Source organism: Podarcis cretensis (genome assembly GCF_951804945.1).
Source record: "Podarcis cretensis genome assembly, chromosome: 6".
Lineage (NCBI taxonomy): Eukaryota > Metazoa > Chordata > Lepidosauria > Squamata > Lacertidae > Podarcis > Podarcis cretensis.
In genome coordinates, this window is record NC_137175.1 from 24,138,997 (window position 1) to 24,157,228 (window position 18,232).

Below are 18,232 nucleotides of genomic sequence, written 5' to 3' on the forward strand. Positions count from 1 at the left end.
AATTCGTTTTAGGTGATGCACTTGTAAAAAGTGGTCTATTTCTTGCTTTGTTTCCTTTCCTCTTTTATATAAATCCTTGTAATATTTTTGAAATATCTTTCTTATCTCTTTTGGCTCTTCCACAATCCTTTCTCCTTCCCTTATCCTACTAATCGTATTTTGTTTTCTTCTTTCTCTTATTTGCCACGCCAGGTATTTTCCTATCTTATTTGTTGACTCAAACGTTCTCTGATTCATCATTTTAATTTTCCATTCTACCTCTTGGTCGATTATTGTAGAAAATTTAGCTTGTAATATCTTTATATTCTGTTTTGCGATCTCCTCATTGGGGTTGATAGTCAACTTTCTTTCATTTTCCATAATCTGTGTTAGGATCTGTTCCTTATTTGTCTCTTTTTCTTTTCTTACTTGACTATTTTTCTGTATTAAGAAGCCCCTCATAACTGCCTTTCCTGCGTCCCACACAGTCTCTATAGCAATTTCCCCATTTAAATTCCATTTAAAATAGTCTTCTATTGTCTCTATTGCCTTATTTACAATCTTCTGATCATTAAATAAAAATTCATTCATCCTCCATCTAACCGTTCGGATATCTCTACCTTTTAGCTCAATGGAGACCGCATTATGATCAGATATAGTTCTTGGAAGAATTTCCGATTTAGTTAGATTTTGAGTTAGTTCCTTCGAAATCCAAATGCTGTCTATTCTCCCCCAACTCTGATTTGGGTTTGAGAAGAAAGTATATTGTTTTGTAGTGGGGGTTTTAAGTCTCCACGCATCAATCAGTCCCAGATTTTTTACCATATCAAAGAAGGATCTCGGTAATTTACCTTCCTTCTTCTCCTGTTTTTTTGTTGACTTATCTAGGTTTGGGGACACCACCCCGTTAAAGTCACCCATCAATATCATTTTTTGGTCCATCCATTCCATCAATTTGTCTCCTAATGCATCCAGTCTAAAATTAGGGAGGCAGCCTAAAGGAACAGAGTCGTACATAAGAAGGCAAGCAAGGAGGCACAGGAAACCCACAGGCAAGCAGATAGAAAAGAAATCTTAACCAGAGCTAGCAAAAGAGGCTGATATTATCAGGCACTCTCCAAGGCCCACACACCTCAGCAGGGAACGCCCAGAGGACCAAGAAGGACAGCAGCACTGGTAGATAACAGTTGCCAGCATGTATTGATGGTAGGAATGCTGGTGCTGAAGGTGTGACTTTTTACTTGTGGGTTTTTATTTGGTTTTTAGATGCAATATACTGTAATTTATTTGTTGTTCTATTGTCTTGGAGGTCACAAACAGAATGGAGGGGCATACATTTCTTAAACAAATGAATAAATGAAACTGTACGAATCTTCTCCTGCCTCTTCCTAAAAGGTAATCTCATCAAAGAGGAGTAGAAACATTTTCGCTGAGTTTCATATAGCTCTGGGCTTGATTGCACTAAATTGCTTTGCCGTGTTTTGTTTTATTTTGAAGATTAATTCCCTGCCTTACAATCAAATTGTCTGCATGGTGGCTTACAACAGTCTGCAATAATACAACAAACAAACAAATAAAACCCAGACATCTACCCATAAACCTCTGGCTGAGGGATGGAGTTCAGACTGTCAGAGTGTTCTTCCCTTTGATTATGTGGTTTCCCCAGATCAAATCAGTTTCAAATCCCATCTGAGCCATCGTTCACTAAGCAGTGCTAGGAAAGCTGCTCTTTCTCAGCTTCTCATATGCAATGTGGAAATTATGATTCTGGCCTATGTTGAAGGGTTGTGTGGTGGTATTTATATGTGCGAAAGCTGCCCCAGGCCATTGGACCTTTGAAAAAAAAATATAGTTCTCTTTTTCTCTCCTAGAAAAGACTGCGCAAGTTTAAAGCATAACACATTGCTTTACGAAAACATATCTACATGTATTCATATATATATGAGGCTGGCAAACTTATGAGGCTTTACAGGCTTATTCTGAGGCACATGGCAGCACAAAACAAACTTGCAATCTGAAGTAGTACAGTCCATTCTACCACTTCATTTTATTTATTTTATTTATTTTGGGACGCGGAAAGGAAGCTTTGGGATTCCTGCTTACAAGCCACTAATCAGCATGTGGTAAAGAAGGTTTCTCCTTTGCAGCAAAGGCTGCTATATGTAGGGGAAAGTATGTAGGCAGTATTGCTGCAAATTGCCCTAGAGATCTGAAAACACAAAAATGCATTCTGATACAAGTTTATAATGTTTTGTATTACATAAGTGTGTTATTTTAAGAAGATCGTTGCACACCACCCCAATCTCTGAGTGGTGCGAAATTCCAGGCATTTACCCAGGGATCATGTTTCCTTTGGAATGAAGTACAGAAGAGACTGTGGTGTCTTTATGAGACATAGTTTATTTAGACATCTATTTATTTACCCGAGCCTACGATGAAGGGGTTTATGGCATTAACACCCCAAGACGGTCTTGCTTCTGCCATAGCCCTAGCCTTGGATTCAAGCAGAAATCAGGCATGGCTCTGTCTCCCAGTTGTCCAGCCTTGCTTCTTTCTAGCTTCCAGCTCACCTAACTCAACTCTCCACCCTCGCCTTTGTCTTTCTAACTACCAGACAGGTGAGTGAAGGGGGGGGGGGGTCCAACCATTTGTACTCTGGCACAGAGCCACTTCCTTTGTTACCTTAATGACCCATACTTAGGCCATTACCTCACCAGGAAGCTAGGCTGGCTATTCCAGGAATCAAATCTTTGCTTAGATTTTAACACTTGCTGGATCCAGGAATTAGAAGTGTCTTGGCATACAGCCTACCACCTCCCCCAATTTTGTGTTATTTCACACATTAAAGCAGCCATTTTGTGTTACGCCACAAGCTCATGGCAGCCATTTTGTGACCTGTTGGCATCCATGCCACTTTCTAAATTTGCCCGCTGGCCTGTAAAGGCTTGCAACCCCTGATCTAGAGATTATTGGTAGTGGCTATTGTTATAACCCACACCAACACCCAGTGCTGCTGGGAGAATGGCAGTGCCTGTCTTCATCTTACGGTTTCTGGAAAAACAAGAATGGAAAGAGGTTAACTTGACTGGGATCAGCTGGGAATGCGAAGCAGCAAGTCTCTGGGATGCAGGCATGGCTAGGACAGAGTGCACTTGCCTGAAAGTCCTGCACTGTCCAACAAAGCAGGAGCAAATCATAGTGGGAAGTGGATTCCTTACATCCAAATTGTTTAGATTTCCTTACAAATCTAAAAAAAATGTAGTTAGCTAGATTTTGGGGGGGGGGCACAGGTGAAGCCTCCAGAGGGGTGCCATTGAGGCTCCCAGTCTCTCTGTGTGCATACACAAATCCTCATGAGGGGAGTGCCAAATAGGGTCTTTGACCCAGGTGAAATAAAGCCTAGTTTTGCCCCTGTAAAGAAGGTAGAGGTTCCCCTACCTCCATATTAGGCTGCTGAAATGGATAAAGCTTAATAGAAAACCAGGAATGGATTTCAGTGTAAAAAGATTGTTCTGGTATTAAAACAAATGCATGGGCTCTCTCTCTCTCTCTCTATATATATATATATGGGTGTGTGGGTGTGGGTGTGGGTGTGTGCGCGCGCGCGCGCATACTCAGAGAAAACCTTAAATTTAACTGCCTACAGCCCCCTGCCCCCCATTTTTAATTGAGGGACCTTGCTTGTGGTCTATTGAAAAACTAACACAATATCTAGGAAGCGTGAATTGTGTCCACCCCTATACTATACCACGCTGGTTCTCCATGAATTTGAGGGGATGGAGTTCAGGACTGGACCCCAAAGCACAGATCCCAAACAGGGATAAGTACATAAGAAGAGCTCTGCCATGTCAACGGCCCACCGAGCCTAGAATCCTGTTTCCCTCAGTAGCCAATCAAATGCCTCTTAGTAGCCCACCAGCGGGTTACAGAGGCAGTAGCCCTCTCAGGCTGTTGTCCCCCACCCCAGCGACTGGCATTCAGCGGCTTAATGCGCTGAAAAAAGGGAGCCCATATAATAGTCATAATCACTAATACCAATTGAAAAGCTTACAGTCCATTAATGTGTCTGATCTGCTTTGAAAGTGATCAAAGCTGGGGGTCATAAGCACATATTGTGGCGCAGAATCCTGTAAATTAGGCGTGGTGGGAAGAACTTCTTCAAACCAGTCAATAATACGACTGAGGTGGATTGTAACAAATGTAGCTCAGGAATAGGATTTCTAGAGCAGGTAGGAAAGACACAAAATAGGCGATTATGTAAAAATGGACTCCCAAAGCTATTAGCTGCTTAGAACCATCACATATCTATCATCACATGCCCCATGTGTTTTAAGAAGCACTAAGCATTCTTTACCGATATCCTCAGGCAAGCGGACAGACCTTGATTTTCCACTTACAATGTGGCGCCTGCCCTACATGCTCGAATTCCCTCTGCAATGGGGTGTGAAGGTAGAAAGTGAATACCTCCCTCTCCCCCGCGGTCACCCAATAAATGTGAGACAGCCTAAATCATAACTCATGTGTGCTGCTAGGTCATTGAAAGACTGTGCAAAACAGCCCCGTGATGCAAATTTTCATACTGTGCATATCCCAATTTATATCTACAGGTGCAAATTTAGGCTGACTTTCAGAGGGAAAACTGTCTTGTTAAGCAAAAGGTTTGTGTGTGTGTGTCTTAAAATGTAATTTGAACAAGGGGCATAGCAAGGTATTGTGGCAGAGATGGGGAACAAGTCGTTTTCTCATCAGCCCCAGCCAGTATGGCCAACTATCAGGGATATTGGGAGTTGTAGACCAGCAAAAGGGACGCAGGTGGCGCTGTGGGTTAAAGCCTCAGCGCCTAGGGCTTGCCGATCGAAAGGTCGGCGGTTCGAATCCCTGCGGCGGGGTGCACTCCCGCTGCTCGGTCCCAGCGCCTGCCAACCTAGCAGTTCGAAAGCACCTCCGGGTGCAAGTAGATAAATAGGGACCTCTTACCAGCGGGAAGGTAAACGGCGTTTCCGTGTGCGGCTCTGGCTCGCCAGAGCAGTGATGTCACGCTGGCCACGTGACCCGGAAGTGTCTCCGGACAGCGCTGGCCCCTGGCCTCTTAAGTGAGATGGGCGCACAACCCCAGAGTTTGTCAAGACTGGCCCGTACGGGCAGGGGTACCTTTACCTTTTTTTTAGACCAGCAAAATCTTGAGGGCTAGAGGTTCCCTGTCCATAAACTGTGGTATACCTAGGAATAGTGTGAAGCAATGCTATTCACTCATAGGCGCAGGGTGAAGGCTCACATTGGAAGCTGCATTGCACTGAGTCAGACTGCTGGGCCATCTAGCCTAGTACTGTCTACACTGGCTGGCAGCAGCTCTCCAGGATTCCAGTCGTGGATCTTTCTCAGTTCCTCCTTTAGATGCAGGAGATGGAACCTGAAGCCTTCTGCATGCAAAGCAAATACTCTACCCCTGAGCGACCGCCCTTGCAAAGAACATCACGCTGGCAGAACCACAACTACGGTTTGCCGGGGTGGGCATTGTCGTCAGGCACTGAGTTAATAGACACCTCCACTAAAACCCCAATTCTCTAATGGCTCCTGCTTCTCCCCCATCGGCTCCTGCCGCCAGCTCGCCTCGTTTGCGTGAATCGTGGTTTCCCTTTCGCTGCTGCCTTTCTGCTGCCGCGGAGCCGAGCCTTTTCAAGTCGCAGGGAGTGGGTGCTCTGATGTTCTTAGGGGATTTCTGCGGCAGACTCAGCCGCCAGCAGTGAAACCAAAACACCCACCTCCTCGTCCTCCCTGCCTCTTCCCCCTCGCTTCTGATCTTGCCAATGGTACAGGCAACGTAGGGAGGTGGGGGAAAGCCCCTTTGAGAGCTGCGCCTCCCCCCCCCCCTCGATGATAAACCACTTGGTACGCTCTGCCTGAAGTCCCAGCCAGCCCTTCCCAAGCCAGAGCTGGAAGGGAGACAGGCAGGCAGGCAGCCTGAGTTCCTCTGGCGGCCAGAGCAAGCCCTGAGTTGAACCACTCCTTGGGAAGATGAGAAGACTGCTGGGAGCTGCGGGAGGACCTCGCCTCTGACCTGCTGCGAGGGGCGGTTCAGGGGGATCCCCGGGACAGAGGCTGATTCACTGCTTGGGCTGTCATCCTCTCGGAAGGCGATGTCAGGACCTGAAGCTCACAGCCACGGCAGGAGGCTGCCCTGTAAGTCTGGGATTTGCTAAGGGAGAGGGGCAGGAGCTGGTGGATGCATGGGGAGAAAGGTGGGACGGGGTGGGGGTGGGAGGGAAGGCGAAGCAGCGCCGTTCTTGCCTTCCCATCCCAAACTTTTATCAGTCGTTTCTGTGAAATGGGCTGAAGCTTTTCCGCGCTGCCCTTGTCTGAGCTGAGAGGCAAGGCACAGGCGCTTGTCAGGCGCAGCGAGGGAGGCGTCGGGCATCATTCTACCCGTCTCTGCGAATTGTTCCAGGCTATAGACATGCAGGGTTGAACAGCAGCAGCCCATGGCTCAGCGGCCAGTTAGAAGCGCTTCTCTCCAGGTACACTGAAAGCAAAACAAGGGGGTTTGAACCCCGAGAAGAGTAGCTCGCTGGACAAACCCATACCCCCCACGGCTTTGCTGTTGGAAACGCCGGCTCATCAGCTTGGAGATAGATGTCAATTCTGTAGGGCTGCTCTGGGCACAGCTCAGAGGATTGACACCTCTTTATAATGATCAACAGCTGGGAGCCATCCTAGCCATTGTCTTGTAATTGTAGTCACCCATTAGTATTGTATATCATGCAAACAGCAGCCCACGGCATTCCTTTCACAAGTTGAGGTGACAAGCATGCCTGCGGTTGTTGTCTCTCTCATTTCACACACACATACACAATCTTGTGGCTTCCACCTTATGAGCAGACCACTTGTCAACCTTGGCCTTCTGTCCCTTCCTCCTTAGCATTCTGAAAATACACCTTGGCAGAAGCTCCCCTGCAAGCCATAAAGGAGCCTCGGTGTGTGCTTGCGCTGTATTTATGGATAAAATGGATGTGTTTGGTCATTTCTTGGCAATCATTCTCTCTCTCTCTCTCTCTCTCTCTCTCTCTTCCCCTCATGTTTCCACTAGACGAACAGGTTTTGTTCCAGGAAGGGAGAAAATGTAGCTCTGATAGGCAGGGGCAGCATAGGTTTATATTTGGGTCTGCAAGCCACGAACTGTAGATCCCTCTCACCACTAGGGCTTACTGTTACCACCGTGGGGAACGGGACATGGAACTAGATGGGTTCTTGATCTGATCCAGCAGGGTCTTCTTATTTGTCCTCTTCACTTCATTTGGTTTTGTTTTAAATACTCTTACTCATCCTGGGGGGGGGGGGCGGTTAGGAAGCCAAAACTGTATGCTCCTAAGCATGCTGATTTGCAAGGTTCCTGTGGTGGTGGTGGTGGGGGCTTGCTTCCAAGTGAATGCTTGCATTATAACCAAATCACGCACCCCCAATAGCCCTCTCAAAAACAGCACCTAAGGAGGCCAAAGGTAAGGGTTTAGGGCATGCACCCTGCTGTAATATGACTGAGCATTCCTCTAGAGGTCATAATCCCTCTGGGCCCCACATGCCCATCAGCATTTTTCTTTAGTGAATACGAGAGCTCCGCTGGATCTGAGCAGGGGCATACCTAGTCCAATTTCTGCTGCCCACAGTGGGATTTTCCAATGGGAAATCCACAGGCAGGTCGTGAGCGCAACAGTGGCATTGCACTGTTGTTTGTCAGCACTTGCATTCTGTATTCATGTTCCCTCTGATTTCCAGCCTATATCCATCATGACACAATGACTGTTATCCTCCCATGCGTGTTAAGCTGTAAAGGACATGCCACAGCCACCCCCAACATGGTGCTTTATGTGTCTCGGACTACAGTTCCCATCAGCCCCAGGCGGCCCAGGCTGGAGGTGATGGGACGTGCTATCCAAAGCATCCAGAGGGCACCACATTGGGGAAAGCTGCTCCAGCAGCTGTTGCCAGGGTACCGATTCCATTGCTTATTACAATAACAAGATGTTTGCCACCCCTGTGAAAAGATGCCAGGTGGGCTGCATCCTTCCTCATTTGCCCCGCTTGACACTTTACCTTGTGAACTACGTCACCCGCCATCCCCGCAGCCCACTCGCCAGTTCTGACACAGTCACATGACTCCCCCACACACCTCGCGTTGCGCGCTGCCAGCTTCCTTTGCCACGCAGTGCCCATCTTCACGTCATTTCATGCATAGGCAAGCTCAGCACTCTGCCGCCTCCCCGTGTATCCCTGCACATAGAGTACATTCTGCTGCTCCATCAGATTTTTTAAAAAATAGGAGAAGAGACTGCAGATTAAATGCAATGACGTATTTAACATCACACCGAGTGACGGTGCTGCTGGAATTATTCTTTGGTGTGCGCTTGTGTATATGCACAGCCATTGTTTGTCAGCAGGGCTGATGTTTTTCTGAGATGGGTTATCGGGCATCTCTTCCGGTCCAGGCTGAAGGCCTATTCCTTGAAGGATAGGCTACAAAGAGCCATAACATTGACGCTGAGGGATCTACTGCTTATGTCGTTCCTGGAAAACCATAGCTGAGCAAGAGAGGTTGCGGACTTCCTAAACAGTCTTCTGCTTCACGGGGATGAGGAGAAGGGGAACTTGGGAACAGCATAGAGATAAGAGTATTTGAAGAGGAGTTGGCCTGAAACCAGAGGCCCAGCCAGAATCCATCAAAGGCTCTTGTACAAACGCTCCACCCAGCCTTCCTCTTTGATATGATACTGCAGCAAAAGCATAAAATAATCCAAACCACTGTGGGAAGAATTGTAGGAGGGAGGAGGGAGGGAAGGCAATTGAGGCAGCGGCTTTTGGCACAGATAGACAGAGGGCTGAGAGGAAGAGAATGGGGGCGAGGAGGTGGCAACCCATGACTTTTCTCTCTGTCACAAATTCATAATAAAAAGCTAGACCAACCAATCCCCAAATCCCTCGAGTCTCAAAGCTAAAAATATCCCCACAGATCCCTCTCCAGCAGAGAATACATCATAAGACCCTGCTATTTACAGGGGCAGGAGTTGCTTTATATAGAACGACGAGTAGGATAAAACCATGAGAGCATTAGAGGGGATGACGGGAGGACAAGAGGCTCTCCAAGCACCAAGGACAACAAACTCTGACAGCTTCTCCATAATTCCTTATCCAGACTGAATGAAGTCATCATCACCACCATCATTTCCACCTAAGTTCAACCTAATTGCTGTTTACCTTCCCTGAACAGTTTGTAAAGGATACTTTGGGGCTTGGCTACTGAGCAAAAGAAGGTTTCAAATGAGTTCCCCTGTGGGAGAGATTTCCTGAATCTTGCGGTTCTCTTGAAAGGTCTCACACAGGCCATAGGAACAGCCTTAATGCGGATTAAACCACTAGCCCAAATACAGTCTATAGGGAAAGAATCGTGTCTGAACTTAAACTTGGATGGAAGCCACACCCTTTGGTGAGAAAAACCTTCATGTTAAACCCAAGCACAAGTGATTATGTGCAACGAGGGCAAGGCATTCTGCATATGCTCAGAGGAACTGCCCTCTCCAGCTGCTCTACAAATGCAGAACCAAACAGACCCCAGTGATGCATAAACTCATGAACCGTTGGTGAAAATAACTACTGCAGTTGAGCAGGTTGAATAAACCTGGCTGGAGCAATATAGGATGCTCCAGTCTAGATGACACTTGATACATAGTTTATGGAATATATTGTAGTATATTTTTGTGGAATATTCATGGCTGTGTGTGTTCTGTAATCATAATTTATGAGTGTCAAATCTGGTATGGAATGCAGAATTTACCAAATTCAAAGCAGCCCAGTTTCCTTTTTATTTTTAAAACAAGCTTCTAGCTCCTTAGGTTTCAAATATAAACTTGAAAGTGCTTGTGCAATGCCTTGGGGGATCTCAGAAGCCTGAAGTGGATGTGAGCAAGATGCTGGTACAGCTCTTTGCAATTGTCTTTTGACCAGCAAAAGAAGAATAAATCATGCAAAATAAATGTGCACAATTTATATATTACATGCGCTTCTTGGTCCAGCTGCTGATGAAACCAGTTGTTTGGCAGAACTACACAGAATATCCCTTTCATGTTCCTGGAAAACAGAGATTTATTTATTTTTAAAGACATCTTTATTGAAAGTTAGAAAACATGGTACCATGCACTAAACATGGTAAGTAAAAGAGAGTAAAAGATGAAGAGAAACAGCAAAGCAAGTGGGGGTGGGGAAAGAAAACCAAAACTGTATACTTTACAAAGTTTTTATTGTAATTCACCAGATCTTAACCTTCTACAGTATTTGTAAGAATGGATTCCAAATATCATTGAATTTGTCCATGGCAAGTCTGTGATAATATGCAAGTTGTTAATATGTTGTGAGTTTGTTTAAGTCTTCAATACAAACGTAGAAGGGAGCTGCATTTTTATTTTTCCAGTTCATCAATATGAGTCTTTTTGCTGTAGTGAGAGTCCACTCATATTGTCCTTTTGTAAGGTTCCACATGCTGGATATATAATTCAAAAGGATATTTTACACTGTAAATGTAAGATTATTCCGTACAGTTCTGTTGATAGTTTCAGTTACCTTCTGCCAAAAATATTTCAATATAGGACAATGAAAAAAAATGTTTTAGAGAAGACAGAGATCTTAAACTCTGAGCATTAGTGTAGTGGAAGTGCTAAGCATGTAAGCTGAAAAACCCAGATTTCACTTCAGCCATGAACTCAAAAAGTGGGTTCTTTAAGCAAGTCACCGCTGCTGATCTTCACTTTCCACCTGCAATATGAGAATAACAGTGCTAATCTATTTGCATAGTTGTTTTAAAGATTAATTTATGCAAGGTCCTTTAAATACCTGAAATGCAACAATGCATGGTTACTAGATCCACTATTGCAGTCTCATGAGGTGCAACCTGGCCAGGATATTTCTGATGCTGTTAATTTACATTGGTGCCAGTGGCTTCCTCCCTGCAAAGAAAATCTCAGCTGCAGATGATAGTTTTTTATCAGAACTGCAGCAAGGGATAGAAGGGTTACATTTCTACCATGCCTTCTGCCACCCCCATAATTACCAGCTCTCGGCTGATGCTATTTGCATTTTTAAAATCCTGCTTGCTAAATTGACATCTTTGGAATGCATGTCCGCTGTCAGGAGGAGAGAATATTTTTCAAAGGTGTGTTGTAAATGTGTTAAAACCAGATCATATGTGAGCATACAGCTCTCTGGGGGCCAGGAGGAAGAAGGAAGTAGGAAGAAAAGTTGTTCAGGTAGTCCTTATTTGCAAAATGAAACGGGTAGGGCTCAAACATAATTTAGAAGCTGTTGCCTTTAATCTGCAAATATTTACCCTTCTCAGTCCTAAATATGCAAAGGCTGGCTGGTAGGCATTTTGTACATGCTCAGACGCTGTGGGCAGGTGCTGTATAGAAAACATTCTGGCAAATTGTATGGCAGCTATGAGTGCTGTTTTTGAACCAGAGTCTAGGGTTTGAACCCTGGTTCAGATTTAACCCTGCATGAAGGGAAAAGGTCCCCTACACTAGTTCCTTTTGGTTTTTGAACCTTCCTATCTGAACATTTTCCATTTGTCTTCCATGCTTGAACCACGAGATCTAGAAACTTGAGGAAGCAAAATTCTGCATCATGTGTGTTGACTGTGAACAATTATGAGCATAATAAAAAAAGAAGGGCAAAGGGTTGCGATGGCAACCGTAATAGAGTCTGGGAAAACAGTCTCTTTCTCACACATGCAAGCATTTTGTTTTACATTGTGGCCGGGTGGGCAGCCCATGAACCATGGGTTAGAAATCCAAATGTGGTTTGCATTTCCCATCCCAACCCCAGAATCTGTGGCCTTTGTTGGACCCAAAGAGCTACACTGCTGTTCTTCAATCTTGCAAATGTGGTTGTAGCTGTTCCTTAGGCCCCAGCTCTATTCCGAGTTATTTGCCCTTTTAAGCAGTTGGGAGCTTTTCGTGGACATTAAAGAGCCTGGAAATGAAGAAAAGCCTCCCCCCCCCATCTTTTCTTGGATTTATGCCTACATTAACAATCCTCCCCCTCCATCCCATTCTTTCATTTGCATTGCCTGATGCATAGAGGGAGTTTTGTATTCAGGATCCAGCAGGACAAGGGATAATGACAAATGCCACCACTCCCAGCAGAAATGCAACCAGATACTCCTGCCAACTCTCTTGGCCAGAATAGGGCATTGCCTGCATTCTCCAGAACTCTTGGGTCCACCCCATCCTCTGTTCCCAATACTTCCATGTAGATTCTATCCACTGTCTGGCAGCATCTCCTACATCCATTGCTTTCTGAGACAACATAGAGAAGGTTTCGCTGTAAGTTCTGTGCTTTTCATTATTTAGCCACAATAACCATCTAGTGGGATGCGGGTGGTGCTGTGGGTTAAACCACAGAGCCTAGGACTTGCCGATCAGAAGGTCGGCGGTTCGATTCCCCATGATGGGGTGAGCTCCCGTTGCTTGGTCCCTGCTCCTGCCAACCCAGCAGTTCGAAAGCACATTAAAGTGCAAGTAGATAAATAGGTACTGCTCTGGCGGGAAGGTAAATGGCGTTTCCGTGCGCTGCTCTGCTTCGCCAGAAGTGGCTTAGTCATGCTGGCCACATGACCCAGAAGCTGTACGCTGGCTCCCTCGGCCAATAAAGCGAGATGAGCGCCACAACCCCAGAGTCAGCCACGACTGGACCTAAGGGTCAGGGGTCCCTTTACCGTTAACCATCTAGTGCCTCCTTCTTCAGAAGGAGTCAGCCACTAAATACCAGGTATTGGGGAAGACAGCATGGGAGGGCTGTTGATTTCATGCCTGCTGCCTGTAGGCTTTCAGTTGACGCCTGGTTGGCCTCTGTAGGAAACAGGATTCTGGACTAGATCTGAACGTTTCATCTGATTCAGCAGGGCACTTAGAACCACAGAGTTGGAAGATACCTCAAGGCTCACTTAGTCCAACCCCCCGCAATGCAGGAATCTCAGCTAAAGCATGCAAGACAAATGACCATCCAACCTCTGCTTAAAAATCTCCACTGAAGGAGAGCCCACAGCCTACCAAGGGAGACTGTTCCACAGTCAAATAGCTCTTACTATCAGAAAGTTCTTCCTGAGGTTTAGTCGGAATCTCTTTTCTTGTAACTTGAAGCCATTAGTTTGAGTCCTATTCTCCAGAGCAGGAGAAAAGAAGCTTGCTCCATCTTCCATGTGGCAGCCCTTTAGATATTGCAAGGTGGCTATGATATCTCCTCTCAGTTTCCTCTTTTCCAGGTTAAACATACTCATTTCCTCAGAAGGCTTGGTTTTCAGACCTTTGATCATCTTGGTCGCCCTCCTCTGCACACATTCCAGATTGTCTATATCCTTCTTAAATTGTGGTGCTCAGAACTGGGCTTGCTGCACGTAGCACTTTTAAAAGCGCAGAGCACTTTCTCAGACCAAGTAGAATTGCTGTGTCTCTTTACAGGTATTTAAAGTGCCTTACATTATCCAAGTTATTCTGACAGCCTGTAGCAGCTCATGGCTTGACTGAGATTTGAACCAGAGTGACTCCTAATTCATGTTCTTAACCCCCTGTGGTACGCCAGCTTCCTTTGCAATCTCTTATCTTGCACATCCTCATGTTATTCCTGGTAGGTCACTCTTATTTCCACTTTACAGGTGGGAAGCCAGGAGATAAGCAACTTGCACAACATGCCCAAGCAAATCCATGTCTAAAATGGGACTTGAGTCCTCAAGTTTAGCTCCAGCTCTCCTTTCAGTGGAGTTCCCAGGCTGAAATGCTGTCTGCGGGCCACAGTTATTAACTCAAAATAGCCAGGGATTCCATATGCCAGGGTATTTCAAAATGGGAAGCACACCATGTAGGGGAAAGAGGAAACCATTTTGGACATCTCAGTAGTAATTGGCAGGCAAACATTCAGGGCATCGGCAGGAGTTGACTTTGGTAATCTTTTGTAATATGATGCTCCGTGCCAGGCCAAAATTTGGCGCCCCAAAATAGATCTTCTCAATTTTTCACCCCCTCGGCTTGGTGCCCTGTGCTGGGAAACCACCCTAAATCCGGTGCTGACTTGGGAGGTGGGCAGGTATGTGGGTCAGCGCCCCATTAGGGTTACTGCAATGGATATTTGTGGTCATAAGCCCCATAACTGCCGTAGAAGTCAGTTCCCAAACACTGGAGTTGGGAGGGGGCACAGAAGGGAGACCAGTTCAGTGTAGTGAATTGTAAGAGTTACAAGCAACCTCAGATATAATATTATTTCAACCACCTGCTGATGCAGAAAATCTGCTAACTTCATCCTTTATTGTGGGACCGGCCCTGCCATTAGGCAGAGCGAGGAGACTGCCTCCGGTAGCATATGCTGTATGTGTGTGGATATGTGGCGAGGTTTCATTGCCTGCCTTGGGCCTTCCAAGCTAATTCACTGCCCAAGATACGATGGACAGCACTGTCCTGTTACCAGTTTTGAAGTAAGTTCTGTCTGCCAATCCACTCAGCTTCTCTCTATGGAATGGGAGGGGACACCAACTTGCTCTTTGCCTCAGGCAGCAAACTGTCTTGGGCTGGTCCAACCCGATAGAAGCCTTCCAGCCTCTTCTAAAGTGGTTCCTGTGCTGAATTAGGATCAGGAAGAACTGGACCATTAACTCCCCAACATCCATGGAGCTCACAGGGTGACCCTGGGCTAGGCACCATCCCCACAAAGCTGCTGTGAAGATGAAAACACAGTGAATACCATGTACACCACCCCGAGATCCCAAGGTTAGGAGTGAGGAAGCTCCAGTCCAGGGCCGAAATACGGCCTTCTAGACCTCTTTGTGGCTCTTTGGAACTCTCCTCAGGCCACACCCTTGACTGGCGCTGCTTTGTACCCCAAGCATTTTTGCCTGGCTGGAACGTGTCCCTGAAGTCTGATAAAACTTACTGCTTGCCCAGATGAAGAATAAGGGAGCACTTGAGTGGATGTAGAAACTAGCCTGTAAAATTTCCTTTGGTTGCTCCACTCATTCTCATCTCTGGCTCCATCCACCACTGGCAGGTGGCCCTCAAAAGCTTGCCCAGGAGGGAATGTGGCCCTTGCTCTGAAAAAGTTTCCAACTCCTGCCCGAGAGAAAGAGAGCACTAAAAATGCAATCTTGTAAATAATAATATGATCTGTGTGGCACCGAGGAGGAAAACATGGCAGGAGGCTTCCTTCCTTTGATTTATTAAAAGAATTGCCGTTTTATAGCCCACCTTCCTATGACTCAGGCATCCAAGATAGCTTTCTCCTCTTGTTCCCTTGAGAACATGTGAAGCCACTGATGGCGCGGCCAACCCACCTGCTTCCAACTTCTTCCCGTTTGCCAAAAATCTTCCCTGCATGTACACTGAATAGAGGAATTAGGAGGGAAAACCACAGGTCTCTTTTTTCCTTCCCTTCGGTCCCCACACTTGCATTCAGGCTCCGTCTTCGTCGTGTAATGAATGAAGCATGAGAGCCGGAAGGATTAGGCAGGCGGTGGGGAGCCCTGTTGCCCATTTGATGGTCTCGGTGGCAGCCGGGTTGGGAGGTCGGCGTTTCGGGGACAGGGATGGCGGGGGGAGTGGGGCTGCATTCTCCCAGCTGTGAATGCGCTCAGGCCACCATTGGCTGGTTGCCATGGGAAAGAGACCCCAGCAGCAGGGGCAGGTATTTCTCTTTCCCCTCCCCTCCTTAAAGACAGCTTGTAGCACACAGGGGCAGCATTGTGTGTGGATGCCTAGCAGTCTTGGCGAACATGCCATCCCAGTGAGGCAATCTCAGCAGCGTGTGTGAGATGGTGAGACCATCAGTCACAGGGGAAAAGGAGAATGGTACGTTCTCTTCTCTTCTGCTCCTGTCTTAGCCTGCTTGCACACCATCTATTTAAAGCACATTCCCCCTGCCCAGCAAGAATCCTGGGAACTGTAGTTTCCCCTATCGCAGAGCTATATTTTCCAGCCTCTTTAGCCAGTGATGGTACCCGGTGGGGTATACTTTAAATGTGCAGTGTGTACGCAGCCTTAGCAAATAAGAAGGAAAAGTGTGCATACAGACCTCTTTCCTCCCATCCATAAATGGACATAATAGTAAACATCGCCAGATAAAAGGAGGAAGGGAAGTGGTGAACAAGACACTGTCTCTGACCCTCCCTGTAGTCATGGGGCGGTCAGGACCCATCACCAGCTGCTCATCTCGCCCGCTGGCTATCTGTGCAAGTTACATAATGGCATTTCAGTGTTAGTGGCCAGCTGCCCAGATGGCTAATGAAATCTCATCAGGGAATTTATCAGCAGGTTTGTTAATTTACCCCGGGGAATCAATCCTGACACGTCTCTCTGATGCTAACATAAGACATTCTGTGCAAGCTCTGGCATGTACTGACACAGTACCCATCAGTCCCGTCTCTCTTTGTCTGGACGCCTGACCCTTTCTGTGGCCTAGCTTCCTGGCGCATTTCCTTGGTGTTTGTGTGTGTGTGTGTGTGCTAGGAACAAGGAAGAGGAGGAGCAGACACAGAGCAATGGTCCCGAATGCAATGTGAGCTGATACAGGATTGCACAATTGTGAAATAAGACCAGAGATTTAATTTCAGTTGCAGTAAGCCCACAACTTATGTGCATTAAATTGTGCGTGCATTGTGTGCATGACCGAAATATATCAAAAAATTAAAAGGGATGGAAAGGGAGTGGGGGTTCCTGGAAAAATGACTTTGGCAATCCCACCTGACATTGAACCCTTTGACCATACACAATTTTGGCTTTAGATGCAATCCCTGGAATGTTAACCCCTGTGTAATTTGTGGGTTAACTGTACTAGGGTGGATAGAGAAAAGTTTTTCTTCCTCTCTCATAACACTAGAAATTGAATGTTGGAAGATTCAGGACAGATAAAAAGGAAGTACCGTACTTATTCAAAGTTATTCTATGGAACTCACTTCCATAGAAGGCAGTGATGGACACCAATAGCTTTAAAAGAGGATTTGACAAATTCATGGAAGGCAAGGCTATTAGTGACTACTAGCTACAATGAATAGGTTTTGCCTCCACTGTAGGAGGGAATTGCTGGGAATGACATGTAGGAAGAGTGCTCTTGTTCTCCTGTCCATCTTGCACACTTCCCATAGGCATCTGGCTGGCCACTGTGAGATCAGGATGCTGACCTAAATGGGCCATTGGCCTGATTAGCAGAGTTGTCTTATGTTCTTCTGTTGCCCCGTTGAAGCAGAAAACTTGAACATTGGCTGTATCAGAGTTCTGAGAACGGTGTTGTTATTTTTGCTAATATTCTCAGCCAGAATTCAAGTCAACTGAATATGGTTCTTTGTCTGGAGTAAGACCGTGGATGCAAATGGTGCTACTTAAAGCAACGTGACCACATAGTGATGGCCACCAAAATGGATGTCTTTGAAACACATTCATGGAGAATAGGGCTATCAGTGGCTACCAACCACGATGGCTATGCTGCACCTCCATAGCCAGAGAGAGGATGCTTCTGAATACCGGTTGCTGAGAATTGCAGGTAGGGAGAATGGTCCTGCTCACTGGCTACCTACAGGCAATGGTTGGTCACTGGGAGAAAAGGATGCTGGACTAAATGGGCACATCAGCAGGGCACATCATACATACACAAAGGTGCCTGGACACCCAGAAGGACACACACACATAGCCTGCATAGGAGGGCTTAGAGAGGCCTTGGACAAGATGCTTTCAGTGGAGCCATTACTGTTGCTACTGAGCATTACTGCTTCTCCTGCTGGTCCTAGTCTGCACTGCCTTCCAAAGGGGAGAGGACAAGGCGAATGGAGATTAGGAAGCTGCCTTATACTGAGCCAGACCATTGGCCAATCTAGCTCATATATGTTGCAACATTCAGCCTTTTTTGGTGCCGAATTTGGGTTACCACGGCTTGGAAGTTTTTATTTTTGTAGAGAAGAAGTCCAGTATTTGTCTCTTACTATGTTGGTTCAATCTGGGGAACTTCGCAGGAGTTGCATTCTTGTGGGAAATGAATGTTGTCTCCCCCCCCCCCCCCCGCGCACGCTCTGTTGGAATGAAGTTAAGTTTTGTAGCTTTGCATTAGAGAACACACAACAGGTGTCCTGACCGAGTCGATGGCTTTGTGTGAAATCCAACAACTTTGCCTCCAGCGTTTAGCCTTGGGAGGGCCTGTTATTAGAGCAGTCTCTCCCCACAAGCCCTTATCATCACTCATTTGC

At 46.4% G+C, this 18,232-nt stretch overlaps 1 protein-coding gene across 1 annotated transcript in view; it reads left to right on the forward strand.

Annotated features, from left to right (window-relative positions):
* Positions 1 to 5,918: 5,918 nt before the first annotated feature.
* DBNDD2 (dysbindin domain containing 2) overlaps positions 5,919 to 18,232 on the forward strand; it is a 28,928-nt gene continuing 16,614 nt past the window's right edge. The window contains exon 1 of the mRNA XM_079980072.1: positions 5,919 to 6,159. Coding sequence (XP_079836198.1) covers positions 6,117 to 6,159 — 43 coding nt within the window. The 5' untranslated portion in view covers positions 5,919 to 6,116. The remainder of the gene's footprint in view (positions 6,160 to 18,232) is intronic.